General features: G+C 44.6%; 1 protein-coding gene across 1 annotated transcript in view; it reads right to left on the reverse strand.

The window, feature by feature from the left end:
- FRMPD2 (FERM and PDZ domain containing 2) overlaps positions 1-12,226 on the reverse strand; it is a 194,276-nt gene that overhangs the window by 83,373 nt on the left and 98,677 nt on the right. The window contains exons 26-27 of the mRNA XM_030203157.1: positions 8,194-8,411; positions 4,666-4,764 (exon numbers count right to left, since the gene is read on the reverse strand). Of these exons, the coding sequence (XP_030059017.1) occupies positions 4,666-4,764; positions 8,194-8,411 (317 nt within the window). The remainder of the gene's footprint in view (positions 1-4,665; positions 4,765-8,193; positions 8,412-12,226) is intronic.

Raw genomic sequence — 12,226 nt, forward strand, 5'->3', positions numbered from 1 at the left:
CGGCTCGCACCTGCTCGCAAGAGCCAGAAGTCAAATTTATTGGCATCTTGCAAGCTGGTTGTTAGCCAGTGTGAGCCGGCTCGCCTCTGCTCCCCATCATCTCCGGTCTGCAGCTCCCGTCCCCGATAGCCCTTGTTTCCTTCCTGCGCCGCTGCCCTGCCTTTAAAAATTTTATTTTCCCTTGAGGCGCGCCAGCGTTGAAGGCAGCAGGCTCAGCTCGGCTCGAGCCTTCCCTTCCTGTTCCCTTGCATCATGGTTCCACCCTCTTCTGACGTATTTCCTGTTTCCATGAGGGCGGAGCCATGATGCGAGAGAAGGGAAGGCTCGAGCCGAGCCGAGCTGAGCCTGCTGCCTTCAACGCTGGCGTGCCTCGAGGGAAAATAAATTTTTTAAAGGCAGGGCGGCGGCGCAGGAAGGAAACAAGGGCTATCAGGGAGCAGAGTGCAGATGGATGATGGACGAGCGGGGGGGGGGGGGCTGGAAGAAGGCAGATGGAGGGGAGGGGAGGGCAGTGGGGAGAGGAGGGTTGCTGGACATGGGTGGCTGGAGGGGATGGCAGGGGGAGAGGAGGGTTGCTGGACATGGGTGGATGGAGGGGAGAGGAGGGTTGCTGGACATGGGTGGATGGAGGGCAGGGGAGAGGAGGGTTGCTGCTAGACATGGGTGGATGGAGGGCAGGGGAGAGGAGGGTTGCTGGGCATGGGTGGATGGAGGGCAGAGCAGGGGGAGAGGAGGGTCGCTGGACATGAGTGGATGGAGGGCAGGGGAGAGGAGGGTTGCTGGACATGGGTGCATGGAGGGCAGGGGAGAGGAGGGTTGCTGCTGGACATGGGTGGATGGAGAGGAGGGTTGCTGCTGGACATGGATGGATGGAGGGCAGGGCAGGGGGGAGAGGAGGGTTGCTGGACATGGATGGAGGAGAGGGAAGGGGGGAGAGAAGAAATGCTGGACATGGATGGAGGGGAGGGAAGAGTGAGGAAGGAGATGAGAAGAGGGAAAAGGAAGAGAGGAGAATAACTGCACAAGGAATGGAGAAAATAGGCAGAAGCTGGATCCACTGGACAATCAAGTCTGCGGAGGACCCAGCTTTTACCTACGGATGTAGGGCAAGAAATGAAGAAGAAAGGCGGAAAGTAAAGAAATAAATGGAAAGGAAGCCCTGGAAACGGAGATAAGATGACAGATAGCAGCAGAATCGGATACTGGGCCAGCATGATCAGAAAAACAAAGTCACCAGACAACAAAGGTAGAAAAAATCATTTTATTTTCATTATAGTGTTTGGAATATGTCCACTTTGAGAATCAGGTGCTCAACATTAAAAGTTTATTTTTATTTATTAATTTTTGGCATTTTATCCCACATTAAACATGAATTAGATTGCCCCCCCCCCCCAGGTTCTCTCCCCCCGGCTATAGCCAGCTCTGTAATTTGGGGGGGACGGGGACGCAGAGGTGGACGAGGGGCGCAGAGGTGGATGGGGGGGGAGCAGAGATGGACCGGGGAGAGAGCCTGTTGTTAAACATTTACCAGCACTCTACTGGGCGGGACAAATTGTTTGTTCTTTTTGCCGCTGTCGGAGACAGGGTGCTGGGTTCGATGGACCCTTGGTCTGTCCCGGCATGGCGATGCTTATGTACTTATGTAGATGTTGTTGTGCTTAATAAGTCTATCATTTTGGTCCATTAAAAAAAAAAAGAAAAAAAAAGTCCAAGTGAAAAACAAAATCACACAAAATCAAGCCTTTGGGATGTAGGAGGAGCCAGATTTCCTAGTAGACTGGCCACAGAGGCATCCCAGCAGAGCAGTGGGGCACCCTATGGGACACTGCAGTGGACATCACATAAAAGGTCCTAGGTACACATCTCACCATTACCCCCTTATATTGTGAGCCCTTCAAAACCCACCAAAAGCCTACAGTACCCAACTATACACCACTACAATAGCCCTTATGCCGGCAGGTGTCACCTATATGTGAGTACAATAGGTTTGGGGTTTCTTTTAAGGAGGGAGCACCGACCACTAGGCTATTCCAGGAACCTGCTTGCTGCTCTAATAGTACTGGCCACAACATCTGAAGCTGTCATAGAGGCTGGTATGTAATGTTTCATTTATATCTTTAGGGGGATGAAGGAGGTCAGTGACCACTGGGGGAGTAAGGGCGTCATTCCTTTACTCCTGCAGTGGTCATCTGGTCATTTAGGGCATTGTTTGTGGCTTATTCATTAATAAAACAGGTCTAGACCAAAGCATCCAACTTATAGCCCTGGATGGATTTGTTTTGTCCATTATGGCAGAAAAACATGCAATTGATAGGAACGCCCCAATCCCACCCTTAATACACCCCTGACACACCCCCTCGTGATTTGAATGCACATCTGACGTACTTCATAACACAACAAAAATGGGGTGGAGAGGGCCCAGTGTCAACAGATCAGTCGCCACACACAAGGATAAGATGCTCCAAAAAACCTTTATTTGGACCCAACATGGTCCGTGTTTCGGCTATATCAGCCTTCTTCAGGGGTCAATCAATGGATGTTCGGCAATATATCGATTGACGGAGCATTTAAAGATCAAATAATAAGAATCACAAAAGCCTTGACAAGCACTCCATATAACGCACTGCTAAAAAGTTTGAAAAAATGGAACCCCGCTTTGTTTTTCTTTATAACAAATAAGGCACAAAAGGGTGCCCTAAATGACCAGATGACCACTGGAGGGAATCAGGGGTGACCCCCCAATACCCCCTAGTGTTCACTGACCCCCTACCACCCTCTACAAATGTGAATACAAATATGATTTAGCCAACTCTATGACAGCTTCAGATGTTACAGCCATGTCTATTAGAGCAGCATGCAGGTCCCTGGAGTAGTGTAGGTCAGTGCAGTGTACCATGGCGTGGGGGACTCCGGTCCCTATCTCCCTCTACCTATCACATTTGTGGTGGAAACTGAGAGCCCTCCAAACTCACCAGAAATCCACTGTACCCACATATAGATGCCCCCTTCACCCATAAGAGCTATTGTGTACTGCTGTGGGCAGTGGGTTTTGAGTTCATTTTGGAGGGCTCAGCAGACAAGATAAGGGAACAATGATGAGATGTGTACCTGAGAGCATGTTTTTGAAGTCTACTAGGGTGCCTCATTTATCTCCTGGGATGTGTGGAAGACCAGTCTAATAAAAATGCTGGCCCCTCCTACGTCCCAATGGATTGATTTTCTAAGTTTTTCACCTGGCCAGTTTTGTTTTTAAAATGGACCAAAAAACAAAACGTCCAAAGCACAAAACCTTATTAGAAACAGTATTTTCTAAAACAAAAGATAGACGTTTCTTTTTTTTGGAAAATGAACTTCTTTTTTATTCAGATTTTGGAATTTGTTTGCAAAACGTCTAAAGTCATAGACGTCATACCAAAAATGCCTCTCTATGTGTCTTTATAGAATTGCCTACAAAATAAGTATCTACTTGGGCTCTCAACCTAAGCAGCCTGTTAAAAATTATCCTCCACATGCACTGAATTTACCTTCACAAATCTAATGAACTTACAAATGGCATGCAAAAGTTTGATGCCATTTCTACAATTTGCATAAAGAAATTTAGACATGGAAAGAAAAGCTAAGACATATACAATTAATAAACAACCTGCTTTAAAATACCACTTCAAATTCTCCAGCCTCCTCGGACTACTCCCCACTCTAATTCAGCTCAGTATGGCTGGGGAGCTTTGAATATTTTGCACAAAAGATATATTTATCTTTAAATATATAGTAGATGACGGCAGAAAAAGACCTGAACGGTCCATCCAGTCCGCCCAACAAGACAACTCATATCTGCCGCTTCCTGTGTATACCCCACCCTGATCCGTACCTGTGCTCCTCAGGGCACAGACCATATAATCTGCCCAGCACTATCCCCGCCTCCCAACCACCAGCCCCTCCTCCCAACCACCGGCTCTGGCACAGACCATATAAGTCTGCCCAGCACTATCCTCACCTCCCAACCACCGGCTCTGGCACAGATCGTACATGTCTGTCCAGCACTATCCCTGCCTCCCAACCACCAGTCCCGCTTCCCACCACCGGCTCTAGCACAGACTGTATAAGTCTGCCCAGCACTATCCCCGCCTCTCAACCACCAGCCCCGCCTCCCGATCTTGACTAAGCTCCCAAGGATCCATTCCCTCGGCACAGGATTCCTTTATGCTTATCCCACGCATGTTTGAATTCCGTTACCGTTTTCATTTCCACCACCTCCCGCAGGAGGGCATTCCAAGCATCCACTACTCTCTCTGTGAAAAAATACTTCCTGACTGCTGGAATAACATGTATAGAATGTTTGTACGTTTGGGAAGCTTGCCAGGTGCCCTTGGCCTGGATTGGCCGCTGTCGTGGACAGGATGCTGGGCTCGATGGACCCTTGGTCTTTTCCCAGTATGGCATTACTTATGTACTTATGACATTTTTCTTGAGTCTGCCCCCCTTCAATCTCATTTCATGTCCTCTCGTTCTACCATCTTCCCATCTCCGGAAAAGGGAGTCTTTCACTAAAGATTAGCCTGAGATATCTGCAGCGGGGCCATAAGAATAAAATGGCCCTGCTGCAGATATCTTGAGCTAGTCTTCAGTAAAAGACCCTCATAGTGTTTACATTAGACTTTTTCATACCAAAGCATTCTGGTCAATTTCTGGAAGAATATTTCCTTCTGGTCGGCAAAGAAGGAGCGTGACCTCAGATGGAGGACTTCGCAATAAGTGAAGAACTTCCTAAGTTTAGAAGAATACATTTTATTAGTTATATTAAAATTTCCATATGTATAATGCATGATATATTTTCCTCAGAAGTACAATTAGAGAGAGAGAGAGAGAGAGAGAGACATTAACTTCTGAGACAAAGGAGATACAATAAAAGTGTGAAGGGCAATTGTTAATATTTATTTTGAAAGAGTACTGTTTCAAAATTCTGTTTATTAGAGAGTGCAGTAGCATGAGTGAGGGCCTGCTGTAGGGTTTCACAGGAACAGCTACATAAAAGTGTAAAAGTAAACAGAAAATTATTTTTTTTTTACTGTACTTAAATATAGGGAAGCTTGTTGTCTCTTGTAAATCAGAGGGAAAAGTCTTACCAGGGCTGGCTTCTGGCCAGGCCCAAACACAGTGTGCAACAGTTCCAGTCACAGACAAACCCAGGTCTGTTTCCAGCCTGGACACACAGTATCAAGATCTTCAGTATGAGTCCAAAAAAAACTTCCTACTTTGGAAGTCTTTTACCCATAGATTGTGTAGGCATAAACAGTGGCGATCTTAGGTCGGCTGCCACCCGGGGCGGATCGCCACAGCGCACGGCGTCCATCCCCCCCAGGGTGCAGCATGACACCGCCCTCCCCCCCCCCCCCGGCACAATGACACCCCCATCCCCGGTGCATTCTTGGCTGCTGGAGGGTGCAGAGAGCAGCTGTGTGCCTGTCAGCTCCACTGGTTCCCTGCTCCCTCTACCCCAGAACAGGAAGTAACCTGTTCCGGGGCAGAGGGAGCAGGGAACCAGCGGAGCCAACAGGTGCATGGCTGCTCTCTGCACCCTCCAGCAGCGTGCACACAGGGCGGACCGCCCCCACCGCCCTGCCCTTGCTACACCACTGGGCGCAAACATGAGGGCTACTTCTCTCTTCCCAAAGCCTGTCTGACTTGTTTCAAAGCTGGGATTTTACCTGCCCTGGTTGAACCCTATCCTTTCTATTGTATACTGTGGTAAAAGAGGCCTTGCGCTAATGGCGGTGGCTGTTTTTGCCATGCTCCAAGGCCCTTTCTATCGCAGCAGGTAAAAAGCCCAGAAAAAGAAATGGCCGTGCAGTAAGTCCATACTTGCCATGCAGCCATTTTGTTAGAAGCACTTACCGCCACCCATTGAGGTGGCGGTAAGGGGTCCTGTGCTAACCCAGTGATAACCGGGCAGATTACCACCAGGTAACCCCCTGAAGTATTAATTTTTCAAAATTTCCAGCAGCGCCGGAAATGCTGCGCACTGACAGCGGAACTACCACCAGCAGCCGCGTTGATCTGCCGATAGTTCTGAACTGCTGCATGGCAACCCTTTAGTAAAAGAACCCCCATAGCTCCTTAAGGTGACCCTGGGAGGGAGTTTTTTTTTTAATATCCTATACACTTCCTCACATAGAGATAATTCTAAAAGGCTTTACATACAGAAATAGCCTTCATTGAACGTACCCAGAATATACATGTATGTAACCTGTATACACATAAGTTTACCTAACTTTGATGGAATGTTTCTGGGGATGGAGTTTGGAAGGGGTTAGCATTTACAACCAAATTTTATAAAATGAAAAATCTAATTTCTGCCAGGCAGCAGGTATAAATGTGTGTGTGTGTAGTTTTCCATAGAGTAATTTATAAAAGGAAAGTATGCATATAATTTACTTAGAAAATTAGTGTAACTTATCCAGAAACCTACAACTTTTATTGAAGGAGCTTATATAAAAGTATTCTCTTTATTGTCATTACAAGGGGAAGTTAACATCTTATTTTACCACGTAAGTCACTAACATATGGTATCTCAGTACCGCAGGTTAGTAACAAAACTCTGTAAGCCACATTGAGCCTGCAAATAGGTGGGAAAATGTGGGATACAAATGCAATAAATAAATAAAATAAATAAATAAATAAATAACACCCTTAGTACATGAATAACACAACTTGCAATCAACTTCCCCGGCTGTGTTCTTTTTCCTCCCTGGGGCACTGGGCTGTGAATATGCAAGAGGATGTTTTGATAAAGCTTTTAATATAGTATTAATAAAAGAAAAATATTCTCCTATGGACTGATGAGGAGTGAGAGCACTATCTTTTGAAGTGCCATATGTTGTAAGACACATGCAAACAATTACACTTGTGCTAGCTTTCTGACGGTTCAAATAATTAATATACTAGCTACCCTTTTGGTGATTATTTGTATTTTTGGGGCAGCCTAGTAGCTTTAAGCTGTTTTTGTGACCACAATTGTATATTTAGCTAGAATTTGGACATTTACAGGCATATATGCACACACGTATGTGTTATATTTCAGAGTAGTGAACCCTTGGTACGTAGTGAAAGTCTATGATAGACTGAATCTTGGTAACAAACACAAAGAAGCCCACAAAAGTTGGAAGCAGAATCAAGGCCAGGGTAGGCTAGGCAAACAGAGTCTCAGTGACTTGGATACAATGATACACTGAAGCTGGCGGCTTCTCTGGAACCCACACACAGAATGAAGTGTCAAGTGGCTGGAACCCACACACACAAAGAAGCTCATGGCTGCTGGATCCCACACATACAATGAAGCTCAAGGCTGCTGGAGCCCACTCACACAGTGAAGCGCAAGGCTACTGGAACCCATACACACAATGAAGCACAAGGCTGCTGGAACCCAAACGTACAATGTAGCACAAGGCTGCTGGAACCCACACACACAATGAAGCACAAGGCTGCTGGAACCCACACACAGAGTGAACGTAGTTGGAACCCTCTCACACAGACTAAGTAGCTGGAACCCACTCACACAGACGTAGCTGAACTGGAATCCAGTGAAACAAGAACGGGAATGGCGTCTCCCATTGGAAGCTGAAGGCAATGGGGCGGCTTTGATGTGAGAGTGCCTGTGTGTAGGATGTTAGGATTAAATGCCCTGCTCCCGAAGGCATCTGACATCACAGGCGCACTGGCAGCAAGGCCTGTTGGTCCCGCAATGTTCCTGCCAGACAGCTGACTCCCCGTGACAGTATGCAATTATTCTAAACATTTATGCATGAAATTGGTTCACAAATATTAGTACCCACTTTATAGACTTATCACCTTAGGGACAAATAAGGGATGTTATTGTCATAAGGTATCTTAGTAACTAGACTCCTAAATGTTATAGACAACAAATTTTAATTCAGAGGGAATTAGAGCTGGCAAAAACCTATTTGGAAATTTGAGCATGACATTAGAAACAAATGTAGAAATAGAAATGAAATACAATTAAGATAAACACATGGTTAGAGCTGCAATGCATTCTGTTCACCAATAAAGAGATTTAAAAATAAAAAAACAAATGCATAAAGTCTGTGATTACCGTATTCGTTATAAATTAATAGAAGTCTAATTTGTTTAAAATCTATTCCACAAAGAGCATTCGGCTATGCTACTCTATAACTGTACCTGATATGAAAGTCCTGTAGCAGGTCTTCCATTTACTTCTAGGATGACATCACCAGGTTTAATCCTCCCGCTCTCTTCAGCTGGTTGACCTGGAAAGAGTCTCTTGATCCTCACAATGTCTCCTCCTCCAGGGTCTGCAGAAGTGCCTCCTCCCATTTGCAGAAAACTGAATCCCAGCCCACCAAAGTTCTTTTTCAGTGTTACTTCAAATATGTTATCTGTTTGGATGAGAGATATTAATATTCACAATGCTCAAAAGGTAATAGGGATACAGCTACGTGTCTTGAGCTTAGGCATAGCCCACAGGTTCCTGCAGCAGATGTTTCAAGATTCTGCAGCAATTGTGTGGCATATTTCATAGATTTGCATATTAAATTATCCATTTTAATTTATAATTGTATTAATTGATAAATGTCATTTTCCAACATTTTTATGTGCCCAATTTATTTATATGGTACTTTTTTTTATGGAATAAGGATTTGGGAAGGAAGAAGAGGATAGTGAATAATTGAAGGGATCTGGGATGGGCAGTTGGACAGGAAATGGAAGGACAGATGGGGACAAAGGGAAAATGGGGAGAATAAAGGAGCACAAGACAAAGGAAAGGAAAGATGAAGGTAGCGCAGGAAAGGTGAAGGAGAATCAGGGGATACTGGAGTGGAGAGAGTGATCCTCTCAGACCTGAAAGTCCTCCCATCCCATCACTCAAACCCCAGAGCTCCTTTGATCTCCTTACTCTCTCCCTATCTGCCATCTCCAATTCCCACTCATATTCTACAGCCCTTCTGATACCCACTTGCATCACACAGCACCATCTCCATCTCTGATTATGCTCACATCTCACAGTATTACCTTGGGTCCCCTCTTTCCCTGCTCCTCCTCACTCATTTTACCAACCCTCCTGCAGCCCCTCTGATCCTCTCACCCCCCCCCCCCCTTTAGAGTCTACCACTGTCTCACACCCCTTCTAATCTCCTTTATCACTCTCCTCCTTTCTTCCCTCCACACAACACACAATCCCTCCAATCCCCTCACTCACAACATGTACTCACTCTGATCCCTTCATTCTTCTTCAGGCATTTTGAGGGCAATTCTACAAAGGGGCATCTCATTGGAGCCCGTTCTATAAAAGAAAGTAGGTGTCTGCTTTCCTGCATAGAATAGTAGCATAGCCAGGTATATACATGCATATAGGTTAGGCACAACCACATATGACAGCCATAGAGCAAGTATAAATGCTCTCACCTAGATTTGGGGTGTAAGGAAGTAATAGTATTTTATAAGTTACATGTATAAGTATGAGCCCCACCCACTCTCCACCCAGACTCATGCCATAGTTACATCACTCCTCAAAAAACTTTAATTAGACCATACTTGCCCTTGCAACTATCACCCCATCTCCATCCTCCCTTTCTTATCCAAGCTACTTGAACATGCTGTTCACCACCATTGTCTTGACTTTCTTTCATCTCAAGCTATTCTTGGTCCACTTCAATCTGGCTTTCACTCTGTATATTCAACTGAACCAGCCCTTGCTAAAGTTCAAATGTCTCTATTCTATCCTCATCCTTCTTGATTTATCTGTTGCTTTTGACACTGTTGATCACCACCTACTCCTTGATATGCTGTCCTCACTTCGCTTTCGGGGCTCTGTTCTTTCTTTGTTTTCTTCTTATCCCTCCCATCACATTTTTAGTGTATGCTTTGGTGGATCCTCCTCCACTGCTATCCCACTATCAGTTGGTGTACCTCAGGGCTCCGTCTTAGGAAATGTTTTTCTCCATCTATACTTATTCTCTTAGTGCTCTGATCTCCTCCTATGGTTTTCAGTATCACCTTTATACTGATGACTCCCACATCTACCTCTCCACACCAGAAATTTCAGCAGGAATCCATGCCCAAGACTTAGCCTGTCTGACATTGCTGCCTGGATGTCTCACAGCCATCTGAAACCAACCATGGCCAAGACCGAGCTTCTTATCTTTCCCCCTTAACCCATCTCTCCTCTTCTCCCATTCTTTATCTCTGTGGATAACACCCTCATCCTCCCTGTCTCATCAGCTTGCAGCCTTGGGGTCTCCTTTGATGCCTCTCTCTTTCTCTGCACATATCCAACAGACTGCTAAAACCTGTCATTTCTTTCTGTATAATATCACCAAAATGTTTCCCTTCCTTCTGAGCACACTACCAAAACCCTTATCCACACTCTTATCACCTCACACTGAGACTACTGCAACTTGCTTCTCACAGGTCTCCCACTATCCCTCTTTCCCCTTCAATCCAATCAAAATTCTCCTGCATGACTTATATTCCACTAGTGTCACTATGCTCATATTAGCCCTTTCCTCAAGTCACTTAATTGGCTCCCTATCCATTTCTATATACAATTCAAACTCTTTTTATTGACTTACAAGTGCATTCATACTTACTGACACAAGATGGACACCCACGATATGGTCAGACCACCATAAAGCAAATGTCTCTCTCTACTGGCGAAAAACACATATAAGCACAATCAATAAACATGAGCGAACAACATACACCACGAGAGGAAAAATAGACCCCATAACATTCTGGCAACAGATCTACCAGAACGAATGGTCAACAAATGCTGACACCATCCAATTCCTCCAAGAATGGGACGAATTATGTACAACAACATTAGACAAAATTGCCCCAATCCAAACCAGAACATCACACAGGAAAAAACCAAACTCATGGTTCACCGAAGAGCTGAAAAAACGTAAAACACAAGTTAGGAAACTAGAACGCGCATGGAACAAAAAGAGAGATGAACAAACACTAAATGCCTGGAAACTACTTCGGAGGAAATACAAATATACCATAAAACAGACTAAAAGACTACATTACAAAACAATAATAGGACCAAATTACAAAGACACACATAAACTCTTCGACCTTGTGAACAAACTATTAGACACCACACCAGTTACAAACAACAGCAAAAACATCCCAGATGTTGACAACCTTGCGAAATACTTCAAGGAGAAAATTATACAACTACGACTTAAAATACCCGCCAGCCCTATTGAATACACCACACTTCTAGACTGTCTAGACCCAGAAGACGGAACATACCCAGCAGACAGAACTTCGACCGAATTTGAACTAATATCAGAAGACCTCATCTCTGAAACACTTAAAAGATTTGCCAAATCCCACTGCAAACTAGACATATGCCCAAACAACCTCATGCAATCAGCTCCTCAACAATTCAAAATAGATCTAATGAATCACGTAAACTTCATGCTACAAAACGGACTTTTCCCTAAAGAAAAAGGAAAAATTCTACTCACCCCAATACCCAAAGATACAAAGAAAAGTGCAAGCGAAATAACCAATTACAGACCAGTAGCATCCATACCACTAATAACCAAAATAACCGAAGGAATGGTAACTAAACAACTCACAAACTATCTAAACAAACACTCAATACTGCATGATGCCCAATCAGGATTCCGATCGAATCACAGCACAGAGACAGTATTAATCACTCTCATGACTAAATTTAAACAAATGATTGCAACCGGCAACAATATACTCCTTCTACAATTTGATATGTCAAGTGCCTTCGACATGGTTGACCACGAAATCCTATTACACATACTCGAATATTTTGGCATTGGAGGAAATGTCCTAAACTGGTTCAAGGGGTTCCTAACCCAGCGGTCATATCAAGTCACATTGAACTCAACAACGTCTGCTGCATGGACACCTGAATGTGGAGTACCACAAGGATCACCCCTCTCACCAACCATTTTCAACCTAATGATGACCCCCTTGGCAAAACTCCTATCAAACCACAACCTCAACCCATATATATATATACGCCGACGATGTAACAATATACATCCCTTTCAAACAAGACATTAAAGAAATCTTCAATGAAATCAACCAAAGTCTACACATCATGAACACATGGGCAGATGCACTTCGTTTGAAACTAAATGCAGAAAAACCTCAATGCCTGATACTCACTTCCCAGTACAACACGAATAAATTCACCGCTATA

This window comes from Microcaecilia unicolor, chromosome 5 (assembly GCF_901765095.1).
Source record: "Microcaecilia unicolor chromosome 5, aMicUni1.1, whole genome shotgun sequence".
Taxonomy (NCBI): domain Eukaryota; kingdom Metazoa; phylum Chordata; class Amphibia; order Gymnophiona; family Siphonopidae; genus Microcaecilia; species Microcaecilia unicolor.